The following is a 22,860-nucleotide window of genomic DNA, read 5'->3' as shown; positions in this document are numbered from 1 at the left end:
ATTGCTCAGGCTCGAAGTGTAAGCTGCCCATTCAGCACTTTCTACGAGGCTTTTATACGATGCCCCCCCCCCCCAAAAAAAAAATGATTATCGAGACCCACATCCCGTCAGTTCAAACTATATAAAGCTCCAAAACAGAGACACAATTGTTCGAGTTCGAGGGTCAGATGGTTGATTTCCATTGTAATTACCGACGGTAAACCGCGCCAGGTAGTATTTAAAGGAGAAGTCCATATATGTGTGTATAGATAAAACTAGTTTAAGGGCTGCTTGAGATTGCATTACAATGTCAGTAACACACACACACAATGCGGTGGGAGTTCGCTGGCCAGGACAAAGGTTTGTCTTGAATCGATGTGCGGTGACCTGGGCAGAACATTGACTCACCGAGCAGCTGCACTGTGCACACTGGTTGGGGTGACGGGACAGAAATAATCCCTCGGCCACGAACATCTCCCCGTGTTGATAGCTGGTGCCGTTGTATTCACATGATTTCCCGATGATTTTAGCAGCTGCCGGAATATGATGCTCTTCTGCGTTGGAGAAGGAGGGGGGAAACGGCGTTAAAAATAGCACATGTGTACATAAAGTCCAGTCAATGCACAGGAATGAGTGCCCAGTCCATGCAAGCCAATGTGTTCAGACATGCTTTAGATGCCTCCTCAACAAATACACCTGCACATTGCATCACTGGTGTGTATGTATGTGTGTATATTTATGTTAAAGGAAGACTTGCATTTGTATAGCGCCTTTCACGGCCTCACGACCGAGTTTAATGTGTGTATTGTGCAACAATAACCACACCACAAGCTATGTTATACTTTCAGATCCCCACACACAATGTATATTTATTTGACATGTCACTCTCCCAACATCTATATTTTTATTTTATTCAGTCTCTGTTTTTGCTGGCCGATTGTTATCTTATGGACTGGGTTAAACACCCCGATATCTATGTTGAACATAATTGTTGCTATTTTATAGAAACAAAACCGTTACAAGGAAATCGTGTAAGAGCAGCTAGGACGTCCCGAGTGTGCGGGAAGCCGCTGGAATAAGTAGAATTTTGCTGCATTTTACAGACTGCTTTAGATTCCGCACCAGGCGTTGAGAGGCTGCGGGGATCTGGTACACAGCGGATCACACTATTTATTGTGCGTGTGTATTGTCCGCCGCCATGGTGCGTTTGCGCAGTTGTCAAAGCAGTGGTAGAGATGTTTTCTTATTAAATAATTTTTTTAAATGCCGATCCCTGGAGGTACTGAGCGTCAATGTGTTTCTAATCAGGCGAGTTACGAGACTCCAACAGGATTGATATGTGACGTGCAGTTAGCTAGAAACTGGTGCCAGACTTCCACACACCGATGCCAAGATACTGCCCTCAACGCAATCAAACAGGGAGCTCAGGAATACTACATTTAAACACATCCACTCTCTTTCCCCCCTCCAAAAACAAAATGAGAGCACTAGAAAATCAGCATTTATTCTGCTTAATTCGCTTTGTGACAGATTTATTAGCTTTGCAGCAGAATTTAAACGTGGGTTGAATAAATAGCATGTTAGTGTGAATGCAATCCTTACATTATTTTTTTTTTCATTTATCCAGATTCACAGAATCATAGAATGATACAATCATCCCAGCTCTTTGGTCGAGCCCTGTTCCCCTGCTCTTTCCCCACAGCCCTGCAATTCTTTCCCCTTGAAGTATTTAGGTCAATTCCCTTTTGAATGTTACTATTGAATCTGCTCTCACCACCCTTTCAGGCAGTGCATTCCAGATCACTATGTAAAAAAAATGTTTTCTCATGTCATCTCTGGTTATTTTACTTATCACCTTAAATCTGTGCCCTCTGGTTACCGACCCTTCTGCCATTGGAAACACTTCTTATTTACTCTATCAAAACGGTTCATGATTTTGAACACCTATCAAATCTCCTCTTCACTGCTCTAAGGAGAACAACCCCAGCTTCTCCAGTCTATCCACATAACTGAAGTCCCTCATCCCTGATACCATTCTAGTAAATTTCTTCTACACCCTCGCTAAGGCTTCCTAAAATGTGTGTCCAAAATTGAACACCATACTCCAGCTGAGGCCTAACCAGTGTTTCATAAAGGTTTAGCAGAACATCCTTGCTTTTGTTCTCTATGCCTCTATTAATAAAGCCAAGGATCGCAAATGTCTTAACAGTCTTCTCAGCTTGTCATATTACCCTCAAAGATTTGTGTACATAAACACCCAGATCTCTCTGTTCCTGCATTCCCTTTTGTATTATTTTAGTTTATGTTGCTTCTCCTCATTCTTCCGATCAAACGTATCACTTCTCTGTTAAATTTCATCTGCCATGTATCTGCTCATTTCACCACTCTATATCCTCTTGAAGTCTGTTACTATCCTCCTCGTGGCTTACTACATTTCTGAGTTTCATGTCGTCTGCAAACTTTGAAATTCTGCCCTGTATTTCCAAGTTCAGGTTATTACATTTTTTATGTGAGCAATGTAGGCGTCGCTGGCATAGCCAGCATTTATTGCCCATCTCTAATTGCCCTTGAGAAGGTGGTGGTGAGCCAAAAATCAACTGTTCACCACTACTCTCTGCTTTCTGTCCCTTAGCCAATGATGTATCCAAACTGCCACTGTCCCTTTAATTCCATGGGCTTTAATTTTGCATACAAGTTGATTATGTGGCATTTTGTCAAATACCTTTTGAAAGTCTATATACACAACATTAATCCTCTCTGCTACTTCATCAAAAAACTCAATCAAGTTAGTCAAACACAATTTGCCCTGAACAAATCAGTGCTGACTTTCAGTTATGAGCCGTTAATTTACCAAATGGCAATAATTTATTCCCAGATTATTGTCTCTAAAGGTTTCCCCACTCATGACGTTAGGATGACTGGCCTGTAATTGCCAGATTTATCCATCTCCCCTTTTTTGAACAGGGGTGGAACATTTGCAATCCTGAAGCCCTCTGGAGCCACCCCATATCTAAGAAGGATTGAAAAATTGTGGCTGGAGCCTCCACAACTTCCTCCTTTACTCCCTCAGTAACCTAGGTTGCTGGACCGGGTGACTTTTCTACATTATGAGTGCTGCCAACCTTTTAAGTACCTCCGCTTTAACTATTTTTGTCCAATCCAATATCGCTACTACCTCCTCCTTTACTGCTACATTGGCAGCAGCCTCTTCTCAAGTGAAGACATGCAAAGTACTCAATTAGTACCTTAGCCATACCCTCTGCTTCCTCAAGAAGATCTCCTTTTTGGTCACTAATTGGCCCCACTCTTCCTTTGACTACCCCTTTACTATTTATATGTTTATAACAGACTTTTCCCTTTTAATGTTAACTGCTAATCTATTCTCATACTCTCTCTTTGCCCCTCTTATTCACGTTTATAGATCTCCTCTATACTCGGTATTCAGTTTGGTTCTCTACTGTATTGTCAAACTTACATTTACCATAAATCTCCTTTTTTTTGTTTAATTTTAATCTCTATATCGTTGGTCATCCAGGAAGCTATAACTTTGGATGTCATTCCTTTCCCCCTCGCAGGATTGTATCTAGTCTACCTGAACTATCTCCTCTTTGAAGGTATCCCATTGTCCAATTACTGTTTTGTGCACCAATGTTTGATTCTAACCTACCTGGGCCAGATCGCTTTTTAACTCTGAAATAACCCCTCTGAGTTAAGCATTTTTATACTTGATTTTTCTTTGTCATTTTCCATAGGTATTCTAAACCTAGTGATATTATGATCACTGTTCCCCAAATGTCCAGCCCCCCCAAAAACATTTGCCCCACTTCATTCCCCAGAGTTAGATCCAGCACTGCTTCCTTCCTCATTGGACTAAAACATACTGATAAAGAAAGTTCTCTTGTAAACATAATCAAGAATTCCTTCCCCTCTTTTCCCTATACACTGTTACTATCCTAGTCTATATTAGGATAATTGAAGTCCCCCATTATCACTCTATAGTTCTTGCATCTTTCTGTAATTTGCAGGCAAATTTTCTCCTCCATCTCCTTCCCACTATTAAGTCTACACCCAGTAGTGTAATATCTCTTCTATTGCTCCTTAATTCTAACCAAATAGATTCTGTCTTTGGCCCCTCAACTACATCATACCTTTGCTGTGCTGTAATAGTTTATTTGATCTGCCACCCCTTTCTGTTTTTTCCTTCCCTCTTTTTCCTGAGTACCTTGTATCCAAGAATATTAAGCTCCCAATCCTGCCCTTCTTTGAGCCAGATCTTTGTTATTGCCACTATATCATAGTCACATGTGGCAACTTGTGTCTGCAGTTCACCAACTTTTTTTTACCATGCTACATGCATTTACACACATGCACCCCAAACCCATTTTAGACTGCCTTGCATTTGCCCCCTGTCTGACCCCTCCTAATTCTGAACTATTCTTTACTTTAGTACTATTTGTCTTTCCCAGTCTTCTGTGCACCTTCCTTCTCCTCTCAAATGTGTCATCCTGTTGCCCATCCCCCTGCCAACAACATCAATTTTCATTTATATAGCGCCTTATATGTAGTAAAACATCCCGAGGAGAGTTATAAGACAAAATTTGAAACCGAGCCATAAAAGGAAATATTAGGGCAGATGACCAAAAGCTTCAGCAAAGAGCTAGATTTTAAGGAGCATCTTAAAGAAGGAAAGAGAGGTAGAGAAGTGGAGAGGCTTAGGGAGGGAATTCCAGAGCTTAGCGCCTTGGCAGCTGAACGCACGACCACCAGTGGTTGAGAGATTAAAATCAGGGATGCCAGAATTAGAGGGGTGTAGATATCTTGGAGGATTGTGGGGCTGGAGGAGATTACAGCGACTGAGAGGGGCAAGGCCATGCAGGGATTTCAAAACAAGGAATTGAATTTTAAAATTGAAGCATTGATTAACCGGGAGCCAATGTAGGACAGCGAGCACAAATGTGATGGGTGAATGGGACTTGGTTTGAGTTAGGACACGGGCAGCAGAGTTTTGGCTAACCTCAAGTTTATGGAGGGTAAACTGTGGGAGGCCAGCCAGGAGTGTGTTGGAATAGTTAAATCTAGAAATAACAAAGGCATGGATGAGGGTTTCAGCAGCAGATGAGCTGAGGCAGGATCCAAATCGGTAATGTTATGGAAGTGGAAATACGCGGTCTAAGTGGTGGTGCAGATATGTGGTCGGAAGCTCATTTCAGGCTCAAATGTGACACCAAGGTTGCGAACAGTCTGGTTCAGCCTCAGGCAGATGCTAGGGAAAGGAATTGAGTCAGTGGCAAGGTAATGGAGTTTGTGGCAGGGACCGAAGGCAATGGCTTCAAATTAGTTGAAACCCTCCCCCATGGCACTAGTCACTCTCCCTGCGAGGACATTGGTCCGAGCTCTGTTAATATATTAAAGGGGCACCTTTCTTGAGTTTAACAGGTTCAGTTCCAGGAAAAGGTAGCTCTGCAAACTCCATTCTACAGTGGCTGCTGGATGTTTTCACTGCAACAGGCCTGCACTGCAGTATGGGTTACTCACTTGCAGTTCTCACGTGTACGTTTCTCCCCATCTCCTTCACAGAGGCATCTTCCCCTTCAGAGAGGTACTCTTCCCTTCTAAGCCCTCTTCACAGAGATACTCTTCTCCTCTTAACCATGTTCCCAGTTCAGAGAGACACCATTCCCAAGAACACTGCAGCAATACTGGCAAGGCAGCATGTATTGCCCATCCCTAGTTGCCCTCGGGGATTAAGAGTCAAACGTTGCAGGGGTGAAACTGGACATGGGCAGGGACACAAAATAGGCAGAATTGCATCGATTGCTTGTTACACGCCCCGCTCTATGTTCAGTTCTATTGACTTCAATGGAACTGAATATCAGGCATGTCATATAACGGTTGGCAAAGGCGATTCTGCCTGCTTTGCATCCCTGCACATGTCCAGTTTCACCCCCGGAGTCTGGGACTGCAGTCACGTGGGCTAGATCAACATGATCTCTTCCCTGAATCAGTTGTGCTTTTATTTATTTTATTGATTGCAATTTCATAAGATGCCATGATTTAAGAAACATAAGAAATAAGAGCAGGTGTAGGCCAGATGGCCCCTCGAGCCAGCTCCGCCATGCATGACTAATCTTCGACCTCAACTCCACTTTCCAAGCGATTCCCAAATCCCTTGATTGTCTTAAAAGTCCAAAAATCTATCTATCTCAGCCTTGAATATACTCAATGACTGAGCATTCACAGCTCTGTGGGGTAGAAAATTCAAAAGATTCACAATCCTCTAAGTGAATAAATGTATCCTCATCTCAGTCATAAGAACATAAGAACATAGGAATTGGAGCAGGAGTAGACCATAAGGCCCCTCGAGCCTGCTCCACCATTTAATGCGATCATGGCTGATCCGATCATGGACTCAAGTCCACTTCCCTGCCCGCTCCCCATAACCCCTAATCCCCTTATCGTTTAAGAAACTGTCTATTTCTGTCTTAAATGTATTCAATGTTCCAGCTTCCACAACTCTCTGAGGCAGCGAATTCCATAGATTTACAACCCTCTGAGAGAAGAAATTTCTCCTCATCTCAGTTTTAAATGGGCGGCCCCTTATTCTAAGATTATGTCCTCTAGTTCTAGTCTCCCCCATCAGTGGAAACATCCTCTCTGCATCCACCTTGTTGAGCCCCCTCATTATTTTATATGTTTCAATAAGATCACCTCTCATTCTTCTGAACTCCAATGTGTATAGGTCTTAAATGAGCTACCTCTTATCCTGAGGCTATGGGCCCGAGTTCTAGACTCTCCAGCCAGGGGAAACCACCTCTCAGCATCTGGCCAGTCAAACCCTCTCAAAATCTTGTATGTTTAAATGAGATCACCTCTCATTCTTCTAAATTCCAGAGAGTGTAGGCCCATTCTACTCAATCTCTCCTCATTGGGCAATCCTCTCATCCCACGAATCAATCTAGTGAAGCTTTGTTGCACACCCTCTAAGGTAAGTATATCCTTCCTTGGGTACGGAGACCAAAACTGCACGCTGTACCCCAGGTGTGGTCTCTCCAGAGCCCTGTACAAGTGCAGCTGTACTCTTGTACTCCAACATCCTTGCAATAAAGGCCAACATACCATTTGCCTTCCTAATTTCTTGCTGTACCTGCATGTTAACTTTCTGTGTTTTCATGTACAAGGATACCCAAATCTCTCTGAACATCAATATTTAATAGTTTTGCACCATTTAAAAAATATTCAGTGTTTCTATTCTTCCTACCAAAGTGAATAATCTCAATTTCCAAACATTAAGTGAGTGGGCACCTTCTTGTCCACTCACTTAATCTATCTATATCCATTTACAGGCTCCTTTTGTCCTCCTCGTAGCTTACTTTCCCACCTAGCTTTGTATTACAGGGTATCAGCAAACTTGTATACATTGCACTCGGTCCCTTCACCTAAGTCATGAATATAGATTGTAAATAGCTGAGGCCCAAGCACTGATCCTTGTGGCACCACACTAGTAACAGCTTGCCAACCTGAAAATTACCCATTTATCTCTACTCTCTGTTCTCTGTCCTTTAACTAATCCTCTATCCATGCTAATATATTAACCCCAACCTGATGATCTCTCATCTTGTGTAACAACCTTTTGTGTGGCACCTTATCGAATACCTTTTGAAAATCCAAATACACTACATCCATTGATTCCCCTTTATCTACCCTGCTAGTTACAACCTCAAAAAACTCTAATTTGACTTAGTGTTGTACCATAACCACTAGTCTACCATACCCAGGTTGTTTTCAAGTAATTTTCCCTCTTTAGATGAAGGATTTTCCAAAATAACTTAATATTTAACTGCATGTAGCAATATTACAGAATATATTTCACTTTCCTTTATGCAGTATACTATTAATAAATGATTAATAGTTGCAACGTTCCCGTTAAGCTGTCGGTCGCAAAGCTGTCTGCCAGTCCTGCATAGCCCGGGCCCGGCTTTTCAAATGTGAATTTCATGCATGCGCAAAACTTTGAATGGACTGCATAGCCCATTAAAGGGACCGCGCACCCAAAATAAATTAGGCAGGACATTGAATAGATAGTTGTACCTAATTATGAAGCAGAAGTATTTTATAAGCTAATTGAATGCTGCAAAGATACTGGGTATTGTTAAGTTTTGCAATCCTCCCCCCACTGAAATGATGAAAGCCTTGATCTATCTGATATCTAGAATGGTCCCAAAGGAAATTATTGTGTGCGGGCCTACACCCAAACCACCCCTTAAATTGATGCAAATTGGCACCAAGTGGCAACTCGCTCACAAACGCCACAAGTATGGTTGTTGTGGTATGTTACAGTTGTGGGTATTTTCTCAGGCTACAATTTGGAAGCATTACGACTCTACTTTGTGATTTAAATACAACTTAAATCTTCAAAATCAGTTCGATAATCAGTGACTTTCTGCATCAAGATTGAGAGTAATATTTTTTATAGAAGCATGTCTAGAGATGCTAAGTATGTTTTCAAGCTAAGCCAGGATGTGAAATTGTTTTGAAATGTCTATAACACTGCAGCAAAAGCCCTCAATTATGCTACTTCCATTTTACCACCACTTTGTTGTCTCCAAAGGAGACATAAAGCTTGACTTCATGGTGTCAGCTGAAAACATCTTTTGGGCACTCAAATTCATTCATTTAGGAAGAAGTTAGAGATTACATTTTTATGTCAGCACAAAAATAAAAGTCCCAACCCAACTACCCCTCCATTGCACTTAAAACATTCCATACCACATCACCTGTCTTCAAAACTGGGCTAGAAAGCTTTGAAAATATCAAGTTAATAATGAATCTTTCTCAATAATGCTTGAACATAAGATCCTAAATTTAAAAAAAGACAATTCAGTCCATCTAGTTCACATTCTCATTTATGTCTTCACATTCAGGATTGATGTACATATCTTTCTTCTGGGAAATGTTAATCTCCTCAATCTAATGTGCTATAATCTCTGATGTAACACACACAGGTATGGATCCTCCAATAGACAAACTGCATAAAAAGCCCTCATTATAATATATTACTATGACTCTTTCATAAACTATGATCTGCTATATACCTCCCATTCTTCTTGTAATACAAAAATTGTATACAACCCTTTCTCGAAAACATGATTATCCAAAGATAAAGTTGAAGAAAAGTCTTGTAGCGCTGTCAGATTTAGAAACATAGAAACATAGAAAATAGGTGCAGGAGTAGGCCATCCAACCCTTCTAGCCTGCACCACCATTCAATAAGATCATGGCTGATCATTCCTTCAGTATCCCGTTCCTGCTTTCTCTCCATACCCCTTGATCCCTTTAGCCGCAAGGGCCATATCTAACTCCCTTTGTGCTGTCATATTTACTGGACTTGCTTGTGCTGACTATGTTGACAATGCTGTACACATTTTTTCAAACATTTGGGAATATCTCTGCACATCAAATTGCCCTATAATTCAGAAAGCATTTGCACAAAACTGGCAGTCTCGCTTAGAGAGTTCATTGGGCACTCAAGCCTAGATGTTTCAATTCAATAGGAATCTCATCAGATTGGTGACAGGGCAAGCTTTATTTCCACTTATTCTCCTGAATACTGCCCACCAGCAGTTCTTCCAGGGTCAGGCTCAGTTAAAGTTTTGTAGCAGATGCAAGCAGCATTTGCATTGCTGCCAAGTTATCTGCCTCAGGTAGAGAAGGAAAGACAATTGCTGCAGCACCTGAGGCAGTATAACACAGTCAGGGATTCCCCAGAGCTGGTGAAAAGGCTTTTAATGTTTTTTCTTTTAAGTGTAACTTGTCTAGGCTTAACCTTCCTTTTAATATTCAAAGCATGCTGTGCTATCTTAGCAATGCTGAACACCAAAAAACATTCTTGAAGGCCAGCATTTCTAAGGCATTAAAGATGAGAAATTATTCAGATGACATTTTCCTGCATTTCCTGCCATTTCAATATGCCTGCCCAAATATAGGGTAAGCCTATTTAATATCAGCTATCGTTTCCCGTGGGATAATCCCAAAAATGACAGCTGAGCTGTATGACCCCTCCCTCCCAATCGCATTTTGAGCTCACAACTGTCCCACTATCACTCAAAACCAGGCAGTGGTGGCACAGAAAACCCTGTCCTCCATATTCATATCAAGCATTCCCAGGTCAGGTATAAAACGGGTAGAGGCAGAATAAAACTCTTTCTATCCTGCCACACTAATTTGTGTCAGCCCTATACCATAAGAGAGCATCCTCAAAAGAATCAAGGATACATTTCCCAATTCCCACCAGCCAGGCTATGGCTTTGCATGAGATTGCTAAGTTACTGGACCAGATTTTGCAGTGAGCAGCTTCGCGTGTTTGTTAGACGTGCACTTGACCATAGACTTGCTATAATGTTCCATCCAAACAGCACAACACCCTCTACAGGACATCTGGAGCCTGTGTGAACAGGACAAGCAACTGTATATCTCCTTAACAAATCAAACTGAATAAGCAGCACGGAGTCAGAATCAGGAAGTGAAAGTTAGAATAATGAATTCAATGTCAAATCAGGTACAGAAAGCAAAATAAAGAGAGAGAAAGAAAGATTGGATTAAGAGAGAGATAAAAGAAAAAGATTTTAAAAATAATTAAAAGCTGAAGGAATGAGACTCCACACTGTAAAAAATTACTTTTCAGTCCCAGAGGGGTTGTTTAATTAAAACTTACCACACCGTTAAAAGAATAGACAAGCCCTAACTGTTAATGTGAGTTTAGTTCATATCTGCAACGTCACTACAGGAACTTCCTGCCATTCAATACATTTGAATGGAGAGCCATGCCATTTATCGCGCAGCTTAAGGGGGAGCTTGCATCTCAGACAGCAACTTCCAGATTTTCATGTTTAACTTCTCTTGTGCACTCGCCGGAAGTTGCTGTCCGACTTGCATATAAATAACGTTGATCACTGTTCGCTTCACCATTATTTTCACTGCAAAACCTGGCCCAATGTTAATTATTTCTACAGCCTGAGGCAATTTGGTTCTGTGGACCCATCCCCAGTGGATTGATACTGTCCAAACCCATTCAATGTAGGATCTGTGAAAACAGGCAAGAGAATTTCATCCCATCACTCTGCTGGATTTGAACTCTGGCTGAGAGTGAATGGCCACCTTCTACCACTTGTACCCCATTGAAACAGCCGTACATGTATTTTAATGTGTATCTATCTGTACATGTGTTACTATGTGTTTGTGGCTAGCTGTGTGCTTGGAGCCTTGTGCACTGTGTGGCGCCTGATGTATTAAATATTGTAAAAATGTTTTAGTTTTACACAGCTAATTCAGGTTTCATTCGAACAAACTGTAAACTGGGCCTTCAATTAAAGTTATGGAAGTAAAACTCAAATGATGATGATAGCTCATCACTTAAAGCCTGACTGAAATCATGGGCAGCACTAATTGTCACCACTTTGACAACAATGGAAAAGCCTAGTAAGAGCTAAAGGACTTCATGTAATGAGTGTGTGTACATGGAGTATTTTAGGTTACAGTTATTCTACAGCTACCGATATACGACTAGTATGTACCAGTTGCAATTTGCAGTCGGCCGATTGGAGTTATACTGAAGACTGATCTTTCGACTGATTGGTGACGACGTACATCAAAAATGGAGCTCTGTGAATGCATTCTTCAATGTATGGACAAGGCAGCTAATTATTAATATTGGCCCATCCAAAGTTTTAACAGTTCCTAGGCTGTACAGTGAACGGGTGCAAATTCCAAGTGTTCTGCTTGGTGCTTTTTCACCAGCCGAAACTTGCAGTTGGAGGCTGGAGTTCAGTGTGTTAATGCTGTGGATAGTCCGTTATGTATACTGCCACCTTTTTTTGCATCGAAACACACCTGAAACTGCTTTACATGGAGGTGAAGATCATCTTCAATTGGTGCAGCAGGTTTTAAAAGGGAACAAATGAAACGAGTGAATGAATTGGTTACATCAAAATTAGTGATGGGCACTCTCCAAACTCCGGTCCATATCATTAGATCAAAAAGATCTCCATTGCGCCTCAGCCCTTCCATACATCCTCACAAAGACCCAGTCTGAGCGCATGCAGAGTGAAAGAGGGCGATTCTGTGCTCATTACCTGGCGAGCAGCGAGGACAGCACTGCTGCGGGACAGTCACGGGGCTGGAACAGTGGATATTCGGACATCGCATTCGATTGCAGGCCACATGCCCATTCTGGAAATGTGAGTGCTTTGTTAGTCGCAAAGACACAAATTCAGAGATTGCACCAAACAGAAAGCTTTGAATTGGGTTACCTGCAATTCAGCACATGTAGGAGTCACAGCAGAAAGGTCGCGGGTAAATTTATCATTAAGAATACATTTTTGAAATCTGCTTTGTTTTTGCTGCAACATTACTTTCACCGAAGACTAAGTATCTTTGTCTCCATAAGATTGCATCCCAGTTAAATACAACTTTTTTTTTTAACACGCCTCTTGCGTTTTAATCTGTCCTCAGCTCTGACTCATTCGCGTTGCTGTTATGATCAACTTTAAAAGTTGGCCAAAATGAGGTTTGTCCCGGCGGTGCGATGCACTCCTGGTGAGCGGCAGCGAATGAAGTTACATGCTGCATTGTAAGGACGCGCCCCGACACCTCTGTACTTACACTACACAATTCACCGCGTGTCGGGATATACTTTCTAGTGGTCTGACTACTTGGTTTGATCAATTCTTACTGAGACAAAAGGTGATCATAGTCAAGGAGTAATGATAGGGTTAGATCCCGGCGCTCAAAAAAACATTTTAAAAGTGATATTTAACAAAGATTAGCTTAAGTTCTATCACATCATGTTACTGGTAAACACTGCCTGCCTACAGTAAAGGGGAAAGTCCTCGTAACAGAGCACTCGGCCACTGTTAGGAAGCTAAGGTTAAACTATCGCCAAACTTGTAACATTCACACGGCTGGCATTTCTCATGACAGCGCTTCAATCTGTGTCTGTTTGGCTGTAGTGTCTGAGCACTCTGTGTGGTACATTGGTTTCAACACAATCAAAGGCTTTATTTTTATTTGCTACGTTTTACATCCAGTAGAAAAAGGTGACAATGTACCTCCGAGCAAAGGCAGTTTATACAATAGACGAATCCATAGGGCTCCAGGTAAGGGTGCCATCTCTCTCCTATCCGGTACTTCTTATCTTGGAACACGCAAAACGTGTCTGACTCTGTTTAGAAAAAAACAGACAAGTCAAAGCCTTGCTTCATGTTAACACTGACCGAGCCAAACCGACCTGCTGAGAGTTGCATTTAATTGACACTGATCCGAATAATGTCCCTGGGAGAGGCGAGTAACCGACCTGAGCTATTTGTAGACTCGATCTAATGTATCTGACACCACAGTGTCCTGCACTTTCGGTGTAAAATGTTGAAACACAGAATCAGTCAGATATGAAGAAGCAATAGACTCACAACAGCCTGCCATGCCCAGATACACACTGAGATTTCCAGGTTGGTTTCCCGAGGCATTGAACTTTTGTTAAAATAGCGTCAACATATCTTCTGTTCGGAATAATACTTCAAGTAAAATGAAATGCACGCATGCAGAGTCCGAGATACACACAACATACTCCTGCATACACACACGCGGCATCACCCACATACAGGCATTCATGAAGCCCTAGTATATCTACTGCTTGGCCCACTTTCTCTTTTCGGCTCAAGCAATCAACAAATAGTCGCTGCAGTTTATTTGTAGAGTATACATGCGAGTCGGAGCATCAGCTCGTTTAGATATGGACTGAACACCGACATTCTGTTTAACACAAGTCCTACAGGCCGGCAAATTCATAAAACTGGTACAGGACATTTGTTCTTGGACAGGAATGGACCTAAAACTAGTATACGATAGATGCCGAATCCCGTACACTTCACATCATTGTTATGTTCTGTTTGAAGTATTTTTTTTAACAACAATTCAATCAAGTCAATGGTTCAAAGTCGGTATCAGTTTGTGCGTGAAATGTCAAACATTCTGCAATGGCGCCAGCCGAAGAGAATCCTTGGCATAGTTTGCTTTAGGGTTAGAGTTAGCAAAACCTGTCTTCTGCAAGGGTTGTGTCTGCAGCTATTAGTCAGGGTTAGGGTCGGAGTTAGCAGAAACTGAAGTCTTATTTAAGGTTAGGACGGGTGTTCCGCAGAAACTGAAACATTCGGATTCGGCTCGGAGTCAGCAGAAAGACCATTCATTATGGTCAAGGCCAGCTGAAACGTTTAGGTTTAGGGTTAAAGTTACCGTAAACTGCGGCCTTATTTAGGTTTAGAGTCAATTTAAGCCAAAGCGTGCCATTAACCTTAGCGTCAATAAAGATGAGCAAATCCGGGATTTTCAAATCCTTGCACCTTGGGGAAAGGTTGGAGCCGACAGCCTTGTGTCGAGGTTTGGCTATGCCGAGTATTTTGTGGCGGGCCACTGGGCAGGATGGTTTTGGTTCTCTGTTAAGGTTGGGACTGATAGTGGGAACGGTAGCATTGCAGTATGGCTAGGGGTGAAATTGAGAGAGAGAGCCTTGCGTGGGATTGGAGCGGCAAAGTGGACAGTCGGTTGGCTCGGGTGGAACCGGCAGACTCGCGTTAGCTCTGAGGCTGACTCCAAAGCCCGGCCAGGCTTTAGTTTCAGGGTGAGGAATCTGATAGCCCATAGCCCATTCTGCCCCACCGCTGGAAAACGTCTCCCCGGGCTACTCCAGTCGTGGTGAAGTCTCGGAACAGAATCAAACAATGATAGTAGTAATCTTTTGAAATAATAAATAAAGCAGTTGCAGACCGGTGTGAGTTCTCTGCGGACTTGAACCCTGCTTTGGGGCAGCGTGTTGATGTTGGAGTAAAACACTTGGACCCATCTGATAGTGAAAGTGTGAGGGAGGCCACTGCGCTGCGTTGAGAACTTACGTTTGCCCTGTTCAGATTTGCTTGCTTCCACTTTGAGCAACATGACAGCACAGTAAAGGACGAGGCTGAGCTCCTCTCTGCTCGCCAGTCTCCAGATCGTTCGCATTCTTCCACGCGATTAGGAACGCTTCAACAGAACTCCTCTGGAAAATAAAAACAAGGGGTTTTGAAAGAAAAAGCAAAGCGTCACCGAATAAAAGCTGAGGTGCAGCCCCCTCCTTCCTTTTTTTTATTTGATAGAAAAGAAACACCCAGACTGCGCAACAAATCCCACAGACACGCATCACTTCCAAAAAAAACCAGTGCGTACTTTTAAACACATTCCACACACATCATGCTGCACACTCACTGCTCAAACACTGCAATGCACGCATGGCGCATTTAAGGCTATTATGCCAATCGCCCTGGGATCTGAGGTTTAAAGGTGTACTAACACCCTGGTGTTATTCGGTTCCCGAACATTGAAAATACCAGTCTGCAGCTCCGAATATTCAATGCAGTCTCGAGTGAAGAGACATCATCGCACCTCTCGTGGACTCCGTTCTGTCTGTATATGCCACACTTCAGTGTTGCTCCAGTGACACCCTGAAATGAGGAATTTATGTAACTTCTATGTCATTCCCCAAAACCTCCCACTCTGAGATTACCTGTTGATCTATTCTCCCACCTACACTTGTAAAGGATCGAAGTAGAATAACCTGTTCTCTATTCAACTGACAGTAATTGTGCGTATAACATTCAGGACTTTATATACGTATAAGTTATTAGTTACGTTTTAAACCCGTAATAAGCGTGGAGTTAAAACAAGGATTGTGTTTTTCAAGATATTAATTTTCCATAATTCTGTATTTATCCGTTTCAGATGTGATCTCCTAGTTTACGTATATAAGCGATAGCCATTCCCATTTCCGCAGTATGTGATCTATTGCAGGGGCGGTCAACTGTGAAGTTGTCCGCTTTACCAGTCTGAATTGCACAACATTTCATTTTTGAAATCAGTTTCATCGACCTTTCAGTGAACGAGGACCTTTTGCTCCCGATGTGCGGTAACTCCGCCTGAGTTACTGGAGATGACATGCAGTATTTGCTGGCCTGGCACCGCTATTGGTATTTTCTTGGCGAAGGCAGACGAAGGTCTGAAATAAACCGCCTTCTGCACTATGCGCAAGTGTCTGAATATGAAGACCTGCAAGCGACTTACTGGAAAAATGCAGCACATCTGTGCTTTTTAATTAAAAAAAATAAAAGTTCATATAATGAACAATTGTCCAATACAATACATCATTTTACATTAATATCACAGATTAACCGAATCAGAGTTTTGGAGCACGAAATGCTTTCATTATCTATTTACCTATTCGCGGCTTCAACTATCATAACAAACCATTTCACACATGACATTGGCTCCGTTCGAGTCGTTATGTTTACAGCACGAAGGATCAAGGGAAAACAACGCGATCTTAAGTCGCCTATATGTTTTCAGACAAAACAAAACTGGAAAAGTAAGGGTATTCTCCCGAATTAATCATCTATCTCATTGAAAGTAAGGACTAACTTACCAGGAGTTCTTAACGCCGCAGTGTTTGTGTGATTTAAAAAAAATGTTCTCCGGCTGTCTGGGAGCCCGGTCAGGATCCAGAGCGCGTTTATAAAATGCTCTCTCGATGATTTATGATGGAAACCCACCAGCTTTTCAGACGTGTGGAAGTATATGGAAGAGCCCAAGAGCGCGGAGGTTGAGTCCGGATCAAGCGACTGTTCAATTCTAACTAATTTGGTAGATAAGCGAATTTGTTATTTAAGAAAAACAATTCACCCCTTAGGACAAAACAAACATGGAACAAATAAACACCTTGTGACGAGAGGTTCAATTTGGGCTGTGTCTCTGACTTTCTGAGCAACAGACAGTGGAGATACAGACAATAAACACGGATCACCAACCCTCTCTGACAGTGTGATGACCAGACACTCTCCAAGTGCTTGAAGCTCACACTTTCATTTTCTCCCAAATGGACTGAAATCCCTCAGGTGGCCGAACTCCAAAGTGCTGGAGGAGATAAGATTAACACAGCAGCGACCCTCACTGGGCTGCTGCCCCTTTCACAGTCTGTCAGAGGCACAGGTCTGGTGTACAAATGTCCAGCGCAGTCAGAAGACAACCATTTGGGGCGGATCAATCATTGGGGAACGGATGGCTAATTATTAACCACCCCCACAAACCCCTATGATCTGACGGTAAGATCTGAAGCAGAAAAGGACCAGTCAACATGCAGCCCACCTAAAACAAGACGCCTGGACAACTGCTGGAGACTCGGCAGAGCGGGGAGCAAGGGTCCATTATGTACCGTGAAACCACTAACTTTACTTCCTCTCATTTGGCAAACTTGCTGCAACGTAATACTTATCATCAGAACGCTAAATTAGTGCAATAGGACCCTGGAGAACAAAAGAATGTATTCAGCGGAATGCAACTTATAAAACACGTCTTATACAAGAGACTAGTAATGATCAAATGACAAAAACAATGCAATAACAATTGCAATAAAATATATTTCAGATATTTTAAAAATCACATTATTCATGATTTTTTTGAGGCGAGAAATGGAAACAGAATTCAGGTTGGATTTTTGTAGCCGTTAACTAACTGTACTGGGTACGGCTGCAATAAACAACAACTCCCTTTATGTGTCTTTTCAGCCACTGTGTGAACACTTAGCAGTTTCCGAACTCAGAGCTGCGAAAAATTATCTGGCTTGGAGCAAAGCCATTTTAATTGTGTCGTGCACAAAGTAAAGCGATTGCGATTGACTAATTGTGGCACGGCGCGCATGAAACATGCTGCCAGAAATGGAAAGAGGGAGCGAGAGAGAGCCATTTCATTTATTGCACCAAAAGTCCATTATCTGATGCGACAGTCAACAAAGTAATTTCGTTTAACAAAAGACGCGAGAGGTTTTCAACATGTTACATGTTAGTGTATAATATGTGGAATCCACTGAACAAATAATGCTTCTTGGCTCATGGGATATGCCCTAATGGGGAACAAAGAAATGGCAGACCAATTGAACAAATACTTCGGTTCTGTCTTCACGAAGGAAGACACAAATAACCTTCCAAATGTACTAGGGGACAGTAGGTCTAGTGAGAAGGAGGAACTGAAGGATATCCTTATCAGGCTGGAAATTGTGTTAGGGAAATTGATGGGATTGAAGGCCGATAAATCCCTGAGGTCTGATAGTCTGCATCCCAGAGTACTTAAGGAAGTGGCCCTAGAAATAGTGGATGCATTGGTGATCATTTTCCAACAGTCTATTGACTCTGGATCAGTTCCTATGGACTGGAGGGTAGCTAATGTAACAACACTTTTTAAAAAAGGAGGGAGAGAGAAAACGGGTAATTATAGATCGGTTAGCCTGACATCAGTAGTGGTGGGGAAAATGTTGGAATCAATCATTAAGGATAAAATAGCAGTGCATTTGGAAAGCAGTGACAGGATCGGACCAAGTCAGCATGGATTTATGAAAGGGAAATCATGCTTGACGAATCTTCTGGAATTTTTTGAGGATGTAACTAGCAGAGTGGACAAGGGAGAACCAGTGGATGTGGTGTATTTGGACTTTCAAAAGGCTTTTGACAAGGTCCCGCACAAGAGATTGGTGTGCAAAATCAAAGCGCATGGTATTGGGGGTAATGTACTGACGTGGATAGAGAACTGGTTGGCAGACAGGAAGCAGAGAGTCAGGATAAACGGGTCCTTTTCAGAATGGCAGGCAGTGACTAGTGGAGTGCCGCAGGATTCAGTGCTGGGACCTCAGATCTTTACAATATACATTAACGATTTAGATGAAGGAATTGAGTGTAATATCTCCAAGTTTGTGGATGACATTAAACTGGGTGGTGGTGTGAGCTGTGAGGAGGATGCTAAGAGGCTGCAGGGTGACTTGGACAGGTTAGGTGCATAGGCAAATGCATGGCAGATGCAGTATAATGTGGATAACTGTGAGGTTATCCATTTTGGGGGCAAAAACACAAAGGCAGAATATTATCTGATGGCGGCAGATTAGGAAAAGGGGAGGTGCAATGAGACCTGGGGGTCATGGTTCATCAGTCACTGAAAGTGGGCATGCAGGTACAGCAGGCGGTGAAGAAGGCAAATGGTATGTTGGCCTTCATAGCTAGTGGATTTGAGTATAGGAGCGGGGAGGTCTTATTGCAGTTGTACAGGGCTTTATTGAGGCCTCACCTGGACTATTGTGTTCAGTTTTGGTCTCCTAATCTGAGGAAGGACGTCCTTGCTATTGAGGGAGTGCAGCGAAGATTCACCAAACTGATTCCAGGGATGGCTGGGCTGTCATATGAGGAGAGACTGGATCAACTGGGCCTTTATTCACTGGAGTTTAGAAGGATGAGAGGGGATCTCATAGAAGCGTATAAGATTCTGACGGGACTGGACAGGTTAGATGCAGGAAGAATGTTCCCGATGTTGAGGAAGAGCAGAACCAGGGGACATAGTCTTGGGATAAGGGGTAGGCCATTTAGGACTGAGATGAGGAGAAACTTCTTCACTCGGAGAGTTGTTAACCTATGGAATTCTCTGCCGCAGAGAGTTGTTAATGCCAGTTCATTGGACATATTCAAGAAGGAGTTAGATATGGCCCTTATGGCTAAGGGGATCAAGGGGTATGGAGAGAAAGCAGGAAAGGGGTACTGAGGGAATGATCAGCCGTGATCTTATTGAATGGCGGTGCAGGCTCAAAGGGCCAAATGGCCTACGTCTGCACCTATTTTCTTTGTTTCTATGTTTCTATGTTTCTAAACAACTTGTGCATGCTCAGTCACATTTACAGATAGCCGTCCATTGGCTGTTTTATTTCTTTTGTGTCCTGGAATCTCCAGGTTATGTATATGGAGATTCTATATTTAAACAAAGAATAATGGAAGGTTTGCAAAAGCAATACACTAATGAGTTTTAGATGGTTTATATGTAGACATCTCTTTTCGCCCGTCCCTGTGGTTTCATTATTTAAATGCATTGCCCCATGTGGAACAGCGCCATATAGAGCAAAGGTTTGATCACCAGTCTTTGCTGTTAAGTCGTGCCGTGCTGCATGACAATAGATGGCACCATTGACCCCCACCCTCAGGTTAAGGAGGGGAACATCAATCCGAGTTCCAATGTCTGATCATTATCCAGTCACTTCTGCTACGAAGTGCACAGACTCAGGCTGGGCTATGTTGGTCCGAAATTTGCGGTCCGGATCTCGGTGAACTGGCAACGTTCCCTGTCATTCCGCCTTTGGAAACTGACCGCAATTTCGGGATTTGGCGCCTGCGCAGCCTAATACAGAAATCCTGAAGTTGCGGATTGTCATTGACTGCACCTTCACAGGCTGCGCTGCGCCCTGCACCACAGAGCCGACAACCGGTGAAATCACTCACTCAAATCAGGGAAACTGATGAAAACTTCGGCTCCTCTGCAGTAATTACACTGCTAAATTCCTCAAAGTTCGACCCAAAGGGATTAGGTGTAACTAGGCTTTTAACAGCGTATTGATTGCTAAACAAATGTTCTGGCCTGACCCTGAAAAAGTTATTTTAATTTTGTGCAGTGTCAAATGGATCCATTTTCATAAAAATTGAACTTTTTAAGAAACTTTTAGGTTGTGCATCTTTATTTCAGGTTTGCCTTTCTCCGTGTGAGAGCCCCAATCATTGTTTTGCTCTCTCTCATGTTTTTGAAATTAGAATTTTAAGCGCCTACTCACTTCCTTGTTCGCTGTCTGTGAGAATTCTGCATTTTGAGTGGCTGTTTACATCATAGCAGCTCGCACTCGGAGATCCCCACTATATTCCGTTGATTTGAACTACGCGTCAGAAAAGCCGAACTTCTCGACACAGAGATCGCGGGATCTTTGTGCGAAGCTTACCTCGGGGCCGGTGGCAAACGTGTTTGCTTTGCCACTGACCACAAATTCCAGGCCATTATATCACATGGCCAAATAGTTTACTCACATCCGTTGTCCAGGTCACTACATGAAAATGTGTACTTGGACAAGGCACCACCAGCAAGTGCTTGTTGTCCATGGAACTGCACGGCAGCATGAATCAGCATCTTCAGAATAGGAGAGGAGAAAATCCAAGGGGAAAAAATAAAACGGATATTTGGCAATGAATTTTTGGCTGTAATTGAATTTAGAAGATGTTCATGAAATAATGGCTACCCGAAAGTGATTAGAATGCAATAAGGCAATGCGGTGTGTGTGCGGAGGGTGACGCTATACACTATATTACAACAGTGACTACATTGGCTGTAAAGCACTTTGAGACGTCCAGTGGTCGAGAAAGGCGCTATAGAAATACAAGTTTTTTTTATATGAGCAGTGATTCCGCTGTTTATAATCTTACTCTTAATCCTGAGATTGGACCTCAGCCTTGGAAGCTCTCCCTTTTTAAAAAAAATAAGTACATAATATTGTGCTGGAATTTTCTGAGAGTGTTATTGCGCTGATGGTGACTCCAATTGAATATTGGGAAGACCAAATCCATTTTATTTGGCATCTACTAAAAACTCTGTCTTAACCACTAATTCCATTCCTCTCCCTAACTGTTTACCCAAATGGAACTAAAGGTTGAGTAACTTGGTGTGCTTCTTGACCCGGTGCATTCAGATCCCATATCCTATCCATGACAAAGCACACTTACAGCTGCACAGCATCACCCAGCTCCACCCTTATCTTAAACCCATCAATATTGGAATGCTCATCTGCACTTTCCTCGCCCGTGACTCAATGCCCGTGAAATTGACGGCTGCTTTATGTGAAATTCCAATGCTGAGATACATCACAAAGATTAAAAAAAGAGGCAGCAAAAAATATAAAGATGTAGACAATCCTTGCAATATTAATATAAAACAATTGTATAGGCTCCTTCGTAACCTCAGGACGTCCCAAAGCGATTCATAGCTACAGAAGTTGTAATGCATGGAAATTGGAGGAAAATGTACAAAAATTACTTACCAGTGGAGTCAGAATAATTTGATGACTGAAACAAAAGTTTTACCAAAAAGTAATTGAACTGTTATAGATATGTAGTTTTAATGTCAGAAGTGCTATCTTTCGCGTTACACTGAGGCCCCATCTGCTCTCTCAGGTAAATATAAAAGATCCCACAGCACTATTTTGAAGAAGAGCAAGGGAGTTATCCACAGTGTCCTGGTCAATATTTATCCCTCAATCAACATAACAAAAACAGTTTATCTGGTCATTATAACGTTGCTGTTTGTGGGAGCTTGCTGTGTGCAAATTGGCTGCCGCGTTTCCCACACTACAGCAGTGACTACACTCCAAAAGTACTTCATTGGCTGTAGAACACTTTGGGATGTCCGGTAGTCGTGAAAGGCGCTATATAAATGTAAGTCTTTCTTTGCTTTCTTTTAATTCGTAACCAATATTTCTGTAGTGATTCCTATGAGATCCAATTTTCAATGCAGACATGGGGTGTAGTATGTTACCAATTATGTGTTGATATGAAAACAGGAAAGTAGCTCCAGAGACTTGAGCACAAAAATCTAGGCTGATAATCCAGTGCAGTGCTAAGGGGGTGCTGCACTGTCGGAGATGCCGTCTCTCGGATGAGATGTTAAACTGAGGTCCCATCTGCCCTCTCAAGTAGATTTAAAAGCTCCCATGGCACTGTTTGGAAGAAGAGCAGGGGAGTTATCCCCGGTGTCCTAGCCAATATTTATCCCTCAATCAACATAACAAAAACAAATTATCTGGTCAATATCACATTGCTGTTTGTGGGAGCTTGTTGGGTGCAAATTGGCTGCCGCGTTTCCCACATTACAACAGTGACTACACTACAAAAGTACTTCATTGGCTGTAAAGCGCTTTGAGACGTCCGATGGTCATGAAAGGCGCTATATAAATACTTTCAAGTATAC

The 22,860-nt window shown here is 42.4% G+C and overlaps 1 protein-coding gene across 9 annotated transcripts in view; it reads right to left on the bottom strand.

Moving 5' to 3' along the window:
• The window catches only part of chrdl2 (chordin-like 2), a 122,634-nt gene that overhangs the window by 47,729 nt on the left and 52,045 nt on the right, over nucleotides 1-22,860 (bottom strand). For 2 of the 9 annotated variants that reach the window (XM_070882755.1, XM_070882758.1), the window contains exons 2-5: nucleotides 14,919-15,061; nucleotides 13,083-13,195; nucleotides 12,108-12,204; nucleotides 388-533 (exon numbers count right to left, since the gene is read on the bottom strand). In XM_070882755.1, the coding sequence (XP_070738856.1) occupies nucleotides 388-533; nucleotides 12,108-12,204; nucleotides 13,083-13,195; nucleotides 14,919-15,024 (462 nt within the window). In that variant the 5' untranslated portion in view covers nucleotides 15,025-15,061. Of the gene's footprint in view, nucleotides 1-387; nucleotides 534-12,107; nucleotides 12,205-13,082; nucleotides 13,196-14,918; nucleotides 15,062-15,352; nucleotides 15,504-15,690; nucleotides 15,835-15,927; nucleotides 15,998-16,477; nucleotides 17,184-22,860 lie in introns of those variants that run through there. The other 7 variants (XM_070882751.1, XM_070882752.1, XM_070882750.1 and 4 more) reach the window with 7 other exon arrangements.

This window comes from Pristiophorus japonicus, chromosome 6 (genome assembly GCF_044704955.1).
Source record: "Pristiophorus japonicus isolate sPriJap1 chromosome 6, sPriJap1.hap1, whole genome shotgun sequence".
Lineage (NCBI taxonomy): Eukaryota > Metazoa > Chordata > Chondrichthyes > Pristiophoridae > Pristiophorus > Pristiophorus japonicus.
Note: the sequence above shows the minus strand (reverse complement) of the source record. Positions and strands in the feature narration are given on the sequence as shown.